This window comes from Oenanthe melanoleuca, chromosome 8 (genome assembly GCF_029582105.1).
Source record: "Oenanthe melanoleuca isolate GR-GAL-2019-014 chromosome 8, OMel1.0, whole genome shotgun sequence".
Classification (NCBI taxonomy): domain Eukaryota; kingdom Metazoa; phylum Chordata; class Aves; order Passeriformes; family Muscicapidae; genus Oenanthe; species Oenanthe melanoleuca.
Genome location: NC_079342.1, coordinates 2,626,012 through 2,643,538, shown reverse-complemented (window position 1 = coordinate 2,643,538; position 17,527 = coordinate 2,626,012). Strand labels below are relative to the sequence as shown.

The 17,527-nt window shown below is 47.7% G+C and overlaps 1 protein-coding gene across 11 annotated transcripts in view; it reads left to right on the top strand.

Annotated features, from left to right (window-relative positions):
• The first annotated feature begins 7,865 nt into the window (after window positions 1-7,865).
• Window positions 7,866-17,527, top strand: part of NFIA (nuclear factor I A) — a 198,512-nt gene continuing 188,850 nt past the window's right edge. For 3 of the 11 annotated variants that reach the window (XM_056498195.1, XM_056498194.1, XM_056498190.1), the window contains exons 1-2: window positions 7,906-8,240; window positions 13,757-14,288. In XM_056498195.1, coding sequence (XP_056354170.1) covers window positions 8,214-8,240; window positions 13,757-14,288 — 559 coding nt within the window. In that variant the 5' untranslated portion in view covers window positions 7,906-8,213. Of the gene's footprint in view, window positions 8,241-13,756; window positions 14,289-17,527 lie in introns of all 11 variants that reach the window. The other 8 variants (XM_056498193.1, XM_056498189.1, XM_056498191.1 and 5 more) reach the window with 6 other exon arrangements.

Below are 17,527 nucleotides of genomic sequence, written 5' to 3'. Positions count from 1 at the left end.
ACAATCTGAATCTGAAGAGGATAAAAAAAAATAGAATATTTTTAAGGAAATGCTTATTTCCTCCTGGAGGAGGGGGGAGCCGGGCTGGGGGATCTCCTGGCTCGGGTTTTCAGTTTTCTGAGGGAGAACTAAAGCAGTCAGTGTGCCTTGCCCACGAGCTTCACAACCGTACGTACACACCTGCTCCATAGGCTCAGAAATAACCTTTTCATGCAAGAAGTTAAGGAAGGGGTCGGGCATACGTACGTGGGGCGGTGTCGTGATTTATGTGCTTTTCCAGGAATCCAAATAAAACCATAGCTGAGCATATCCCTTTGTGAGGGCCACCTGTGCATCTCGCCTGCTTGTTCCGGGGGTTACCCTATGGAAATCTTCCCAGCCTAGTATAGAAGTTAACACAACAGTCGGGTGAGCAGAGGATGGTCTCACCTTCTCCCTGCTGTTAGGAGAGGAAAGCAGTGATTGTGACAGGCAGCCCACACGGATTACACTTCATTTTTTTCCTTTCTTTTTCTTTTTTTCTTTTTTTTTAAGAAAAACTACCTTTCTGGAAAAAAAAAAAAAAAAAAAAAAAAAAAAAAAAAAAAAAAAAAAAAGCCTCAACAAAGCAGCTTCTCCAGAGAGATCCAGTACCAGCGCAGGGTGCCCAGTGCAGGGATCTATATTGCCAGGGCTTACAATGCGGCAGGTCAGTGAATTACAGTAATAAAGACTTCAAAAAAAAATTCAGGTGCTGAGACTAACACATTTCCTTCGCTATTCCAAAGAAGCCATGGGCACTGGGAAAAGGCAGAGCAAGCAGAAGGGACTGGGTGCATTTAACTCTGTGGTGTTTTTTGCAAAATCTTTTAGGCAGAAGCGTTGGGTCTTGTGCAGGTTTTTGAGTTGTTACAACCAACCTTTGCACGTGAGCTACGGCACAGCTTTTATGGCTCAATCCTTGCATGTTGTGAAGTTGTCTATAAAATTAGAGAAGGTAGAGAAATAAAAAAGTTACTAATCTTGGAGAAAGATTATTACTTTTAATTCCCTATAATTTAATTTAATTTGAAGTTTATGGGCTAGAAGTGGGGGTTCTAAACTATCTTGTGTTAATGCCTGTCCTTCCTATGAAGAATATATCACTTTTTAAAGACTACAAAATTTAGGGCTGAAAGAGATATTTTTAAAAGTAGAAAAGAGACTGAGTTAGGAAAACTTGTGATGGAAAACTTTCCTGTTGTGTACTCGTGAAGAAAGTGATCAGATCTCTTGTGCTGTCTGGATTAGCAGGGCTAAAACTATTTTATAAAAAAATAATTGTAGAAGAGAATTGCAGATAAATTTTGAGCCAGAAAAGCAGTAAAAAACCTGCACCTGTTATTGCACCCTTCTAACCAGCCTGTCTCTAACCTAGGCACAAAGTTGTCTGAGTTTGCATCTGAACAGGCCACTCATATTATTTATTTTTATTTCCCAAAACTTTAGCATAGATAAGAAATGTGGAAAAAAAAACCATGACTTAGCAGTGAAGCAGATTACTGGTTTAATTTTATTTATTTATTTATTTATTTATTTATTTAGGGAAATAATGTCCATCTCATTGTGAAAGTTACAGACTCCTGAGAAAAGCCTGCAGCGAAGGGCAGCAGGGAATGCATGTTAATGAGGGCTGAAAGACCACCACTGCTTCTAAGGAGCTGGGTTTCATATTAGTATTAATATTCTTGCTTTCTCTTAGACATAACTTTTCTTTGTCACATAACTGTTTGTGCTATCTGAAACTTTACAAAGTCCAGTCAGCAATTCTTCAGGTTCATTTTTCACAACCTGTATTGAATCTCAGCTTTTATATTCTGAGCAAACCCTGAATATAGAATGTTCTCATGTAAAAGCAGGCACAAAAGACTTACTTTCCATTTGAGAAATAGATTGCATAAATAAATATGACAATGCATGGATATATAATATACTAAAATAAATATTGTGTGGATGGGTGTGGATGGGTATATAAACAATATTTGCCACACCATGTTTATACCACTCTTGCGCAAACTTTATCAAGTGAAATTTTCATTGAGGTGTGCGAGATTAGGACCAAAGTGTTTATGCCAAACTGCCTGATAAAACATTGGATTTAGGACAGCAGCAGTATCAGTTCTGCATGCTGTAATCACTCCGTATCGCTGGAGAATGATTTTGTACCACTGTGAGAGGTGTCCCTCAGCTTCCAGCAGTGATAACACCACAGGACTGAGTACAAATAAAATATAGCTGAGGACAACTGTACCTATTTGCGTCTTTCCTGGCTGTGAACAGGGGATTTATCCAGCTGCATGTTGGCATCAACATGGTGGGAAGGGAGTTTTAGGTTCCTGCTGGCCCACTGTGTGGTCTGGGCTGACGGGCACTGCTTGAGCCCACCCGTAAACCACAGCAACCTTATTAAACTGCATTCACTTTCATAGGGAACTTTCACTTCAAGGTACATTTTGTTTATTCAAATAAATCCTGCTTGCAAAGGGTTTTTTATGTTGAAAGTGTTACCACTTATTTTACTCCCCATATGAAGATGTTCAGCAAAACAAAAGGGGAAACCCTGCCTCTCCCACCTCTGTCCATTCTGTTGCTTCCTTTCTGCAGCCTGCACACTTCTGGGAAGTTATTTCCTCCGCAGTGCATTTTGCAATGGGCTGGAGACCCTGTGGAAATGCATTACAGCTCTGCAGGCATTTCTGCAACGCGCCGGGCTCCGGAGCCAGAGCCCCACGCACGGCCGTGCCAGGCAGCAATGCCGCCAGGAGCTCACGGTCAAAGCAGGGCTTTTCACACAAAGATTGACCAATTTTTAGTGTACTTATTCCCACTTGCCCTTAGCGCAACTGCTTTAATTCCCCACATGAATGTGGCTTTGGTGATTCATGGCCCAGACCCTAAATGGTGTAGCCATTTTCATCTGCCAGATAGGGACTGCAGATCACTCTGCACTCCTGCTGGGAATCGTGGAGATGGACAGAAAATATTGCATGGAAAAACATTATTATTCATGTGTATTTAGTGGTGTAAGGTGAGAATTTCCATCAAACGTACTACTCTGCTTACTTAAGCTACTCCCTGAAATTTGGAGCCTGGAAGTTGAAAGTTCTGCCCTCCTGTTTTAGGATGATGCAGCGTTCACAAAGCCATGGTGTTTATTGTAGAATCATGGAATGGCTTGGTTTGGAAGGCACCTTAAATATCATCAAGTTCCAACAACTCCTGATATGGGGAACTCAATTTTAGGATCTGTAGCCTTTGAACTAAGGACGAAAACCCTGTTATGCCCAGTTCTCTGTGCACCTGTGGAATAAAAAAGCAATCTCTTCCCCAGAGAGAGTCTTACAGAATATTCTCATTTTTGGTAGCTTCAGAATATTGTTGATTTCATGGTGGATGGTGGGACAAGCTTAGGCATGGCACTAAACTACTGCTTCTCCATGACATTTCTACTGGGATTTGTAGATAGTTCCACAGTGGGTTGTGGGACAACAGAGAAACATCTGGGCATTGATTTCCTTCAACCACGCTGGCACTTAGGTCTCTTGGGGATGTGAGTCAGCAGTGTGTGCTTCTAAGGTCCTGATGGAAAATGGATCAGGATTGAGCCTGGGGATTTCAGGGGGCTTCTGGCTCTCAGCAGGGTGAAGCTGCTCCCAGGGCAGCCACAGTGGCTCTCCCAAAGCCACCAGCATCACTCAGGGCCCGGGAGAGCCCTGTTGTCTGTGTCAGGCCTTTAATGATTGCTGCTGTATGTTAACAGGCCATACCACATATAGCCTGGCTATTGTCAGCGCTGATCCTTGTCCAACTGACGGGCTATTCAAAGCGCTTCTCAAGCCTCTCCAAAATCCCAGCTTGTTCTACCCCGATGACAGCCATCCCTCCCATTCGGAGTTCTCTTTGTACGCTTGATAACATGGTGGAAATCCCTTATTATGCTTCTTTTAATAATGCTTTCACATGGCAAGGGGACATGATGTTTTAATTTATGCACTGCACATCACCCTTCGACAATTTGCTAAGAGGAGCCCTCGCGACCTAAGCCTGCGCCGAATAACACAAGTTTATGCAAAACCAGTGGTTTCCAACCTGTGGTCTCCAGACCGCTGGGGATCGGAGGGCTCCTTCCGAGGGGTCACCAGGAGGTAACCAGGAAAGCAGAGCCGCTGCCGGGAGGTTCAAACGCGCCGCCGCTGCGCACGGAGCCGCGCTGTCACCAGCGCAGGTCTGGGGCTCCCAAACTGCAAACTGAAAATCACTGTCTCAGGGGTTTTTACTTTCTTACTCTTTTTTTTTTTTTTTTTTTTTTTTTGGTCTCTGTACTCAGTACATTGCGGCTGCAACCTCTGTGTCTTTAAATACCTGCTCAAGTCGATTAAAAGCAGTAAATTCAGAGGGGTAACCACACTGCTCCTTATGAGTTGTGTGAGTTGAAGTCTCACTTTGTTGTCAAAAAATAGCAATTAACCTTCAGATCCACTTGCTCTCCCCCCCGCCCCCCCAAATTAATTTTGCAGTATTATCACGCATCTTGAGGCTTCCAGTTTTAAGCATATAATGCTTCTCCTGTTAATGAAGCGGGTATCCACGATCAAGGGGAGCTGAGAGCCACAGACAATTGTTTGTTTGCCTTTATTTCTCACGCCCTTTGAAGGTTTTTCTTTCTCCTCTGTGTTTTTAGGTTGTTTTTCGTTTTTTCTCTTCTATTTCTTTTTTTTTTTTTTTTTCCTAATTTTTTTTTTTTTTTCTTTTTTTTTTTTTTTTTTATTAAGTGACTTTAGCAGATTGTACCCTCGGAGCTGTGAATAATGGGGTTATTCTACAAAAATGGCCAAGGCTAGTTAAGACACACAAAGCCAGGAAATCCTTTCAGGGATGAAATCAGGACTATTTTAGGGGTGCGTGTAAGTTGGAGACTTTGCAGCTCGGCTGCTGCATCGCTGCCAGGCACGGCAGCGCTGCGGGGACGATCGCTCATGCCCCGCCGGGGGCTTGCCCGGCCGGGGGAGCTCCGCAACTTCACCGCACCGGGGGGGAGGCAGAGCCTGGGGGGGTTTGCAAAGCACGGGGGATGCAAAGGTGGACGTGCAAAAGAGGATGGGGGGTTTGCCAGTGCCAGGTAACTCTGCCCGTGCAGTAAAGGAGCTTTGCTGGTACAAGGGACGGGGGTTCCCCGCGCCGGGAAGGGCTGCCCGTGCCGGGGGATGCGCATGGGGGGTACCCGTGAGAAACGGGGGGGTTCCCCGTGAGGAGGGGAAGGGGCTTCCCCGTTCAGGAGCGGATTTATCCGTGCGGGGGGGGCTGGTTATCCATGCAGGGTGGGGGGTTACCACCCGTACGAGGGGCGCTCCCGGCGCCCTCCCCCGCAGGACCCCCGCGGCTGGGAAGGGGCTCGGCGGGGGCGGGACACTGCGGGTCCGCAGCCGGGGTGTGCGGGGGATGTCCGTGAGCCCCGCCGCCCCCTGGTGCGGGTCTCCTGTGCGAATCGCGGCGATTGCGGAAATACGCGGGGGCGGGGGGGAGGAGGAGGAGGAGGAGGAGGAGGAGAAGGGAGGTGGGCGGGAGGCTGCTGAATGGCTCGGAACTTCTGCAAAGTCCCGGGCACTGGGAGCCGAGCCGGCAGAGCGGGGAGAGGCGGCAGCACGGTCGCCCCGCGCCGCAGCCACCGAAACCCCGAGATCAGCCCAAAACCCAGGGAAAGAAAAAATCCCAACACATCCCACCTAAGAGCCGGCGGCAGTTGGCTGCGGCGGGTTTTCCCTTCCGGTTCCCAACGGCTGCGAGTCGATTTTAGCCATAAGAAAATACAAAAAATTGCGAAAAGAAAAAAGAAAAGAAAAAAAAAAAAAGTGCCGCCAGCCGCCAGAGCCCGCAAAGTTTCTCTTGCACTGTTATCCGTGTTATCCCTGTTATCCCTGCCCGTGGGACGCGGCGCCGCTTAAACTTGTTTTTGTATTTTTAACTCGATTCCCACGCTTTCGCAGAGGGAATTCGCTATTGTCTGCGCGGGATCTGGGCGCGGAGGGAGCGCGGGCGCGCAGGACTGCGCCGCAGCTGCCTTTTTTTTTTTTTTTTTTTTTTTTTTTGTCGGGGATTTGAGAAAACCGCTGAGCTTGACAGATTCCCCCGCTATCCCCCCTCCCCGCCCGTACGTGCGCGCCGGCTCCGTGCGCGCCGTCTGGAGCGCCCGCGGCCGCGCACAAAGAAACGCGCCCGGGCGCGGGATGTGACGGACCGCGGCGGGGACCAATGGGCGGGGCTGGGTATTGTGACGTCACATAGCTGTGACCAATCAGCGGCGGGGGTGGGTGTTGCGACGTTTGAACTCCCCCGGGGGGAGGGGCGCGCCTTTTTTTTCTTTTTTTCTGTTTTTTTTTTTTCCTCCTTTTTTTTTTTTTTTTTTTTTTCTCCTCTTTTTATTTTTTTCTCCTTTTCTTTTTTTTCTTCCTCCTCTTTTTATTTTTTTGGGTTTTTTTTTTCTTTGCCTTTTCCGCCGAAGTTGGCGGCGCCCCGCGGGGACGGGGCCGCTGGCGGGGCCGGAGCCTCGGAAACCTCCGGATTTAGCACCCAAAAAAAAAAAAAAAAAAAAAAAGCGGGGGGGAGGGGAGAAGAAGAAAAAAAAAAAAAAAACCAAAAAAAACTTTTTTATTTAAAAAAATCCCCCAAATTTAAATAATTTTAAAATTACTTATTTTTTAAAGTGTGCTTAGCAAAACGCTGAGTTGGGAAAAATGAGGATAACTTGCGCGCCCACCCGTTTAGCGCTCAAATATTCTGAGGTGGGGAAAGGTGCTTTCGCTCTACCCTGAGTTTTTTTTTGAGAGGGGGGTTGTCCACGACTGCGGAGGGGCTGCACTTGACCGTGGCCCCTGCCTAGAGGGCGCAACCAGCCGTCCCGCGGCCAAAAGTCTCCCGAAGGGCGCCAAAAGTTACTTAAAAGATAATGCTGGAAAACGCAAAAGGCTGGGAACGGTGCAGCACGAAGGAGTGGGGGACACAACCCACTCCCCCTCCACCTCCGAAACAAGCTGCGGGAGGGGATTTTTCCTCATTTTCCCTCATAGATGGGATTTTTTTTTTTTCCCTGCGTGTGTTGTCGCTCCCCCCCCGTCCCCCCCCAAAAAGCCTGCGACTACGCGCAGGGACGCGGGGGTCACCTAAACTGCCTCCAGCATCAGTGGAAAACGCTATTCCCAAGCGGAAGGGGGGGGACACACCACCCGGGACACCCTGCGAGTCCCCAGGAGCGGGCTGGAGAGCATCCAAACCCCAAACCCAAACGTTGCCGGTGCCAAGACAATGCGCTCCAGAAGTGGCAGGAGGCGCGGGGGTATTTTTAATTTTAAGCGCTTCACTTTTAGATTTCATAAGTAAGAAAGAAGGGGGAGTGTGCGATGTGCCGATGAATTTATGTGTTGCTATTTTTTAGAAGAAAATTATTATTTTTTTTAAAGTGGAATAAGCACCCTTGATTCTAAAGCGCTTGATTTGAAATGACAAGTGCCAAAGGGGATGGGGAAAGTTGTGGAAGGCCCCCCCACCTCCCCCCCCCCGCCCCATCCCTCCATGGTCAAGGGCCGAGCGGAACCCGCAGCCCCCGGGAAGAGCTAAATAAATAAATAAATAACAATTATGATAGAAAAATACACAAGCCCCCCCACCCCTTGTAAAGAAAAAAAAAGGAGGAAAACTTTGAGCCGAGCCCCGCTCTCCTCTCGGCTCCGCGGCTGGCCGCGCTGCGGGGCGGCGGGGCGGAGGGAGGCGGCGGCGCCGCAGCCCCCTCCCCGCCCCTCCCCGCCCCCGCGGGCGGGCGGCGCGGGGCGCGGGGCGGGCGGTGCGCGGCGCAGAGCGGAGGGGCGCGGAGCGGAGCGGAGGGGCGCGGAGCGGGGGCGGCGGAGGGGCGCGCAGCGAGCGCTATGCCTTTAACGGCGCGCGGGGCAGGCATGCCGAGCGCGTAGTGCGGGAAAGTCGAGGCGGGGTTAAAGTTCAGCTCATGGAGCGGCTCCGCGCTGGCTGCAGTTTGGCAGAGTTGGAAATGTGAAAGCAAGAAGCAGGCTCGGGGCTCCCCCTCCTCTCCTCTCTCTCTCTCTTTTTTCCCCTCCTCTCTCTCCCTCTCCCTCTGTCTCTCTCCCCCTCTCTCTCTCCCTCTCTCCCCGCACACGCACACCTCCAAACCGCAGCCCCCCGCAGCAGTCATGTATTCTCCGCTCTGTCTCACCCAGGTAAGCGGCCGCCGGGGCGCGGTGGGGCCGGCGCTGCGGGGGTGCGCGGCCGTGCGCGCCGGGGAAGGGGCACCACCGCCGCTCGCCGAAACTAACTTTGTTGCCTTTCGCTCGCATCCCCCCCCTCCACCCCCTTCCCGCACGGCCATTTGTGTCGGCACATGGCTAATGGCGCCTACTTATTAATGCTTTAATTAACGGGGGGGGCCGCGCGGGCGCGGTGCTGCGGGACGACCCGCACGGCCCCGCCGTGCTTGGTCATCCGCGATCGATGCCGCCGATGCCGCCGCCCGCGCCGGAGCGCCTCGCACCGCCCCGCACCGCGGCCCCGGGGCAGCGCTGGAGCCGCTGCGCCGCTCCCCGCCCCGGGCACGGCGCGGCCCGCACCCCGCGGCACCGCGCTCGGGGCTCCGCGGGAGCGGCCGCGCCGGCTCCGCGCCCCCCCCAGCGCCCCGGGCACGGACAGAGGGACCGTCCCCCGCACCTGGGCTCGCTCCCGCGGTGCGGCGCGGTGCGGCCGCCCCCGCGCAGAGCGCCCTCCGCACCCGCGGAGGCCGCCCCAGCCGGGGCACCGTGCGTGTGTCCCCCCGCACGGACACCCGCAAAACTTGTCCCGCGTGTGTCGCCTGTGCCCCCCCGCCACCCTCCCGCCCGCGGATCGGGCCCCGCGGCGCTCGGCGCAACTTTTGCGCCCCCCGCTCGCGGCGGGACGGGGCTGCGCGGGGAGCGGAGCGTGGGGGGTGTCGGTCCGAGGTGTCCCCCGGTTGCGCGGCCGCGGAGCCCCCGGCCCCCCTTTTTTCCCCGCGCGCTGCTGCAGGACGCTGAATTACACCCCTTCAATTAGCAGGATATAATGGTTTAACGAGGAAATGCTTTGTGGCGGACTCAAACCCCAGATTATTTCCTCCTGCAGGAGATTTTGACTACATTATTCTTATTAATTTAATTGGAATATTTTTTTTCTCCCGGTGAGAAAGCCTCTCCGGGCTCTTTCCGTCGAGAAAAAGGCAAGGAATTGCAGGGAGAGGGGCGACAGCTTCCCAGGCAGCCCGAAGAGCTGCAAAAGTTTCGTCCCCTTCTCCAGCCGCGGTCTCCTCTCCTTCCTCAGCCTCCCCCAAATTTTGGGGTGCTGGCGAGAAAACACCAGGCCGGCGGGTGCACGAAACTCCAAACCGTACACTTGCTCAAAAGGCAGGAGGAAAATTTGAGCGGCGGGAGTTTGCAGCGGATGGGATGCAGCAACTCCGGGCTGTGCCTGGGCAAAGTTTGTGCCTTTAATTCAACTCTGAGAAATACCTGGTTTTTGTCAGCGCGGCGGCTGCAGGAGGGACCCCCGGACGCTCCGTGCGGGGCCGCAGCGCCGACGCTCTTGGCATCTCCACGTGGGGCTCCTGGGGCTCAGCAGGCCCAGTCGCACGTTTAGGAGAGAAAATAAATCCATGGGCTGGTTGCTCCCTGGCCCAGTCGAGTCATGTCCCTATACCACCTTCCCCCGCTTTCTTTTTTTTTTTTTTTTTTTTTTTTTAATTTATCAAAAGAAAAGCAGAAAGCCAGGCATGTGCTTAGACTGTGTTAGGAAAATCTGGCATTCTTGCTGCACGTTTGGAAAAGTAATAGGAGGATTAGAGGCCTCCTGACAAACTCTTTGCTCCGAAGGATCAATTAGGTGATTCTGTCATTTTTCCATAGAAAAAGGGGTTGAACCCTGAGCTATTGCAAATAATTTCCTATTTTATTGTTTCAAGAGCTTTTATTGATACAAGTTTGAGGAATGATTTCCCCCCCACCCCCCCCTTTTTTTTTTTTTTTTTTTTTTTTTTTTTTTTAGGTCAAGTTTTGGTTCAGATTTAAGGGGAAGATCTTGAAAGTGGGTTAGAAAAGGAAAACAAACAGAAATCCTGGTTCTGAGCATATTTATCCAAGCCTTGGAACCAAAATGGCACAAGCATTTTGTGTCATCTGTCAGGAAAAATCCAAACATCGTTCCATTTACATATCTGCTGAGGAGCTAGGAAATAGTTGGGGAACATATGCACGTCTCCTCATAGATTTACAAGCAAATGGATTGTAAAAATATTAGCAAGGGTCGCTGTAGCTGGCTTAATTTCAAAAAGATCTGCAGAAAAACATTGTTTCAAAGCCTCATTTGCAGAATTACATTATCGAAGGCGCCTTTGGTTTGGGGTTGAGGTTCTTTTGTGGTAGGGTTTTTGTTTTCTTTTTCTTTTTTACACCTTTTTGAAGAGCAGAGGAGAATTTTGGGATAAACAGTACAGAACTGTGCAGCCTAAATTTTAGGTGCTGCTTAGAAACAGGCAGCTCTCGGAAGAGCTGTATCCTCAAACTTCGGAGAGGAGTGCAATAAAGAAAACCCCAACTTTTTGTTATTGCTTTGCCAGCTTTCTGGTGTCTTTTATTTTTAGGTAACCCATCCAACACTGAGGGGGGGAAAGCAAACGGCTTTATCAAATACTTTCAAAGTTTCCCTTCAAGCTAACTTGTGGAAAGGGAAAGATCATTGCCCTTTTCTACCAGTGCCTTAAAATCCTACTATTTTGCAGCAAGGCTGCAGACAAGTTGAACATCTGTTAGCACACTTGCACTGACACATTTCCGAAACTTTCTGGGTTTTTTGGGGGGACTGTAGCGCCACTGGAATAAAAAATTGTATTGTGCAGAAGCTGCTCCCCCCCTCCGTCCCCGCGTCCAGCCCAATTCTGTTTGATCAGTCCTGGCTGCTTTTATTTCCACTTGGACTTTGCTAATACCTCAGCGCCGAGATTTAAGCGGTGCGATTTTCCGGAGCAGCGTGTTTACCAAGACACTTTGAAAGTTGGTCTGTTTATGAGTCGTTAACCTTTTCTCCTCATACACCATTTTGAAAAGACACATTAGGGTGTAATAGGGACGTGCACACCTCGTGCCCGAGCAGCGGTGCTTCTCGTTTACTTTAGCCACAGTCCCTGACTTTGCACCAAAAAGCATCTTGGTTTTTCCCCTCCTCCCTTTAAAGTGGTTTAGTGTTTTTTTAAATGTTGGGGGTTTTTTGGGTGTTGTTTTTACCTCCCCTTTCAGATTCACATTGTAGAAATCAGCTTTAGCGCAGGTTAAAGCAACTCTCTCTTGGATGTTATCCAGCGCCGAGCCAAAAAAGTCCCGAGCACATGAGATCGGGCAGGACAAAGCGCTGCTTAAAGCAGAAAAGTTAAAATATATCAGGATGTACCAAGACGTGTTTGGAAAGTGGGAAGGCTGGAAGCGCTGCCCTGGCTCGCTGTGGGCTGTCGAGCCTCTCTGCTCTGTGTACCTTCGCAGATAAACTTCCACTTGACAAAAGGCCTTTTTTCCTTGACGCTCCCTGAATGGGGAAAGGGAAGGACAGGAGGGATCAGGAGGGAGGGTTTATTATTTTTAATAGCTTGTAGAGACCTGTAGTTTTTATATTTTTCTTCTTTTTCCCCCGCTGCCTCCCCCCCCGTGAGAGCTGTTTCTGGTGGGTGAGAGCAGCTCCATGTGCTGGGATTGTGCCTCCTCTCACTTTTTGAATCTGCCGACTGCAAACTTGCAGCAATTTTTTTTTTTTTTTTTTTTAAACTTTATTGAAATTTGAAACTATCATCTTTTCCCATAGAGGAGGGGAAAAAAAGAGGAATGTGGCAATCACTGGAGTGATTTATTTTATTTTACCTGCTTTTATTTTAATAATCATTCATAGTACTTCAATTGCTACCGCTCTGCTCTAGTGAAATATATTGTGCTGTTAGGAAAGTTTTATACAATCTCTGTTTAAAATAAAAATAAATACAAAGGTACTACCTATAGATTTAAGTATCTACAATTCTGGGGCTGCTCAGAATAAGTGCAGTGAAAGCTTTTGGGGAGTCAGCAGAAGGTCTTGAATTACGACAGGATTTTGCTGATAGGTATTTCTACTATTGATTTCTCAATTTTTCATGATTTCTGAAAAGAACAATGCAAATTAAAATAAAGTGTTGAAAGGAAGTAAGATGTCTGTTTTAATAACCATATTTGCATGACCCACAATGATTTGGGTAGAAAATGTACTCCATGGGATAATTAAAAAAAAAAAAAAAGTTAGTTTGTTAATCTGAAAAATCCCCAATGTTTCCTCGCAAAGGGTAGGCAGCGGGTGGCTTTTCCCATGCTGGGGAAAATGTTGCACAAATTACTTTATTTTTCCCTCCTGGAGGGCCCAATCCTGAGAAAATGAGTAACTGGAAGCAGGGGACGTCCCCAGCACGCAGCGCTGGATCAGGCCCCACAGGCTGGATACATTTTTATGTGCAGCCTGGAGTTGGGTCATTCATTTATTCAGGGAAAAAACAAGAAGCATGGCCCTAGTATATTATAATATGTTTTGATCATTTTGGCTGATTTATGTAATAGTTAGTGAGGAAAAAATATATATCTATATATATATAATTATTTTAAAAAAATTAAGGGGTCTTTCTCGCCTTTTTTTAGCATCAGCTTAATTTTAATTGTGATTATTTTTGTGCCAAGGGAGAGGGGTGATCTTTAACTCCTCGTTACACAAAGCAAGCAGTGTGTCCGGATGGCCAAACTAACTTTCCGAGTAGGGCATTTCTTTTTAAATATCTGAAAATCTGACACAATTAATAATTTTTCACTTGTTTGCACAAGTTGTACTACAGTTTTCTGTTACCGCGTTTTTCAATTTTTCCTGTTTTATTTTTTTTTTTATTTCATAAGAAGGCTCAGAGTTTAACTTTCTCTAATATGCCCAGATAGCAAGTTTTATTTCTTTTTCCTTTTTGACTAAATACTAACAAAGATATTAAAAAAAAGATAAATTGCAAGGCTTGCTTTTTCTAGGATTTTAGTGCTAGTTATGATTGCGCTTGCGGGATAAATCAACCGCGGTACTTCTCGCTCCCTTCACCAGAGTGAAAACCACCCTTCATTGTAATTGTATATACAGTTATAGTGGCATTTTCCTATTCTGCCGGCTGCTATTTCCAAATATATCTTAGGGAAAGTTTTACTATACTTTAGACTTCCCCATACAAACATTGATTGGCATCCAAATGTTTAGGATTTGCCAAATTGGCGGGCAAACGCTGGCTACACCGCAAGCAGCGGGGTCAGGGAGAGAGCAAAGGGAGATACGCGCTCCGCAAGTGGACTTGTAAAGGAGTTTTTGGCTTTTAACTCATTCTGCCGTTTTAATTTTTTTTTTTTTTTTAAAAGGTTTGGGAACTAGGGAAAGGGCGCCAGCGTTGCACCATCTCTATCTGGGTGCTTGGTTGAAGCTGGACCCTGTGTTTGGGGGGTGGGAGCGGAGGTTTCGGGTCAGCGCGAAAGGGAAGCGGGGATGCAGTGGTGGCGGGTTTGGGGTCCATCAGCGAGGGGTCCCACAGCCCTTAAAATTTATCAGCACTCTCCTAATTCTCACCATCCCTCAAACCCCCTTTTTTGAAGGCTCTTTGTTGATGGTTTCGCTGACATCAACCTTTCTCTGTAACTTTTTCCAGGATGAATTTCATCCCTTCATCGAAGCACTTCTGCCTCACGTCCGAGCGTTTGCATACACGTGGTTCAACCTGCAAGCCCGAAAAAGAAAATACTTCAAAAAACATGAAAAACGCATGTCAAAAGAGGAAGAGAGAGCCGTGAAGGACGAACTGCTAAGTGAAAAACCCGAGGTAAAGCAAAAATGGGCATCCAGACTTCTGGCAAAGCTCCGGAAAGATATCAGGCCTGAATTTCGGGAGGATTTTGTTCTCACAGTCACAGGAAAAAAGCCTCCGTGTTGCGTTCTTTCCAATCCAGACCAGAAGGGCAAGATGAGAAGAATTGACTGCCTTCGCCAGGCAGATAAGGTCTGGAGGTTGGACCTTGTTATGGTGATTTTATTTAAAGGTATTCCGCTCGAAAGTACTGATGGCGAGCGCCTTGTAAAGTCCCCACAGTGCTCTAACCCCGGGCTGTGCGTACAGCCCCACCATATAGGAGTTTCTGTTAAGGAACTCGATTTATATTTGGCATACTTTGTGCACGCAGCAGGTAAGTGCCTTTCTCTACCACCTTCTCCAACTTTTCGGTTATCTCCGTGCCGGGTGCCGTGCCCCCGTGGCGGCTGCATGAGCTGGGGAGGGAGCTAGGGTTGCCGGTTATTGCTCTCCCGGGGTGGCGAGGAGGGTGCCAAAACTCCCCCCCTCACTTTTATTTTTTTTAAATTTCTTTTACTGGGGTTTTTAAGATGCAGCTACATAAAAGTGGCTCTTGTTTTCCGTGGTTAACAGCATTTCGGGCATCCTTCACAGGTGTTATCCTAAATGTTGTCCTAGGAGGTCTCGCAGCCGGACGCGACTTCCTTTATCCTAATTTTGGGGGAAAGCAGATAGATTTTAATTTAATTTTTTTTTTTTTTTTTTTTTAAATAAAGTTTGGATATGTTATGCACAAAGTTGTTCAGGAGGGCTAGAGATGCCTGAGGCCTGTGGGTCAGGAGTTCCAGGTATCCTCACCCCACAGGGATGAGATGGGGAACATAAATCCTGCAGGTATGAAGGGAAAGGAAAAGACAGTCCCTTGATAGCAAACCTAGTCATCAGGTCAGAGTGGGTATGAAACAAACCTCCAGGTAATCTTAGGGGGAAAAGGAGACATTTAACTCCCCCAAAATATCACAATTTATGCACCTAAAAGCTAAGCAGGTCTTGAAAAAAATTCCTGATTTGACAATATTGTGCTAATGAGGAGGGGCTGAGATATTTTAATGTGTGATGAAAATCTTGGGATTCCAGAGTTCAACACAAAGTACGCTCTGCCTGCAGCGTGGCTCAGTGTGCTCAGAGGATGTGTAGTATGTTGACTGGGTAGAATAATACACTATTGTAGTTCTCTTGAGTGATTGTAGTGCAGAAAAATGTGCGTGTGTGAAGTGCGAGGCCCTGAGTTTCATGTAGGGGATGTGTGGGTCCCCCAGCGTATCCTGACTTGTGAGCTGAGGGGTTGGACAGGCTGGAAAAACAGAGCAGGGGGAGAGGAATCATATTAATAGAAACCACTTCTGTATAAATATTTTTCACTAAGAAAACCAAGCAAATTACAGCCCAGGGAGCCTGCATTCCCCATGCCAACTTCTTTTCAGAGGGTCTTGCAGAAAGTTTTGGCTTCCCCAAAGTTTTTCTGCGCTGAGTCCCTGCCATGGTTGTTGTGTTAGGCAATGTCGCCGCTGGGATCTTACAGATATGATCCCCGTTCGGAAATAACTTTTGAGTATCCTCATGGTATTTCCTACAGATAAGCTGCAACATTTACTTTGCACTTCGGTGTGAGGTGATAAATCATACTGCACGTTTATGGTGAAAGGAAAGAAGGCAAATATTGAAGAAAATTATTTATTTACTCTGCGCTTTATTATGGCCACAGTGAAGCAAGCATTATGGATAAATGGCTAACTGAAGGGAGCTTGGGGCTGGGGCATTTCAGGTCACCTCCTGTTCCATCACCAACCCCGAGGGGACCATGGACTCACATCCCTTTTGTCTGCCTCAGTTTCCTCCTCCGCATATCGGAGTGAGCTGATAAATCTGAAATGCTTTGATATCCAAATAGAAGCTATAAATGTCTATTTACTGATCTACAGCACACAGATTTTTATTATTTAGATTTATATATAGCGTGGTGCTGGTAAATACTGATCCATATTGTTTTTCCCAGACCCTTCGTGGAGCGCACGAATCATTGATAGAAACCAACGATCTTGGCATAGCTTGCGTGTAGGGTCACAGAAATGTAGGATGGGGAGAAAAGGGCCAAATCCACGGCTGGGAGTATTTCGGGGAGCTTCAAGGGATCTCTCCCTGTTATAACAGTCGGGCAATAGACGTTATAAAAGTTCAATATTGTGATTAGGGATATACCATCTTATCAGCACGCAAACAGTAGCCTTGATAGCGAGCTCTTATTTATTCCTGCCTTCATCATCAACAGGCAGCGATCGCACCGATTGTCCTTCAGACTTGGTATTTGCCGCCGGAACTCGGCGCGAGGCCTCGGCACGGTTTTTTGGGGTTAGATTTGGGGATTTGTGTGAGAAGCCACGCGCGCGTGCAGAGCGCACCGCGCCGTGTTTTCGGCCGTTGTTTGCTGATTGCACGCATTGCATTGTGCTCTCAATGCAGGAGCGTGTGCTGGCATATTCCTGCTAAACCTCAGCGGGGAGGGGGACAAGATGATTTTTGGGAGGTGGCAGCGTGGTCGCTGTCTATATGGCTTCGCAGAGGTGTACCGAAAGCCTTGCGTAGAGCTACCTCTTTTTCTTCCCCGCTTTTTTCCCGTTTTTTTCCCCCCTCCGATGTATCCCAGCAGTCTTTGTTACACCTGAACATTGGCCAAGTTGACAGCCATTGGTTCCCGCAGACCCGCAGTAATGGCAGCTTGTGCCGGGTGCGCAACAGGAAAATTACAAAAGAAAAAAATATTAAGGGTCCTTTGTCTCCAACTCCATCAGACCTCGCTCCCCAAATGTATGGACCGCGTATTTATAAGGAGGAAGTCGCCAGCGCAAATATTAGGTAGACTGGTCAACTTACATATAGCGGATTTGACAAGCATCTGCTATAGTACAGAAGATTTGTAAACACTAAACAATGTTTTTACCTCCTTAAAAGTTTTGAGAAGTTGCCAGTATTGGCAGGAGGCACAGACTCCGAAACGTGCTTGAAGATACGTGCCAAAACCATTGTGACCTTTTCACCCATAGTGCTCGCTTCTCTTTTTCTTGTGGGTTTTTTTTTCCCCCCACTTTTAGTCTTCTTTTCTTGGGGGGAGTATTCTGTTCCAAGATGCCCTTATTCGAGATGACTTCGGCAGCAAGATGTCCCTTTCCTTCTAAACATGTAGGATAATTATTGCTTTGAATCCACGCTTTTCCTTCAGTAGGCACTATCATCTGTAAGGGAACACATGTGCACAGATTTAAATAGTGCTTCTTACAAAGCTACTGAAATCAATTATTCTCTTTAAGAACTGGCTAGAAAGAGAAAACAAAAATATGCAAATAGGCGAACTACATGTCATTTTCATTAAAAGGATAAAAAAAAGAAATTTTTAAAAAAAACGAAAGGAAGATTGGTGCTTTGTGAATTAGAGGTTGACCAAAAAACGTATTGAAATCTAGAGTATTGCTCTCAATTTGCAGTTTCTAATCTGCTTAACTAAAAGCAGGCGGCATTTTCATACCCTGAACTTAGGTTTGCTTTTTAGTTTTCACTTATTCTGCTCTTGTATCAAAT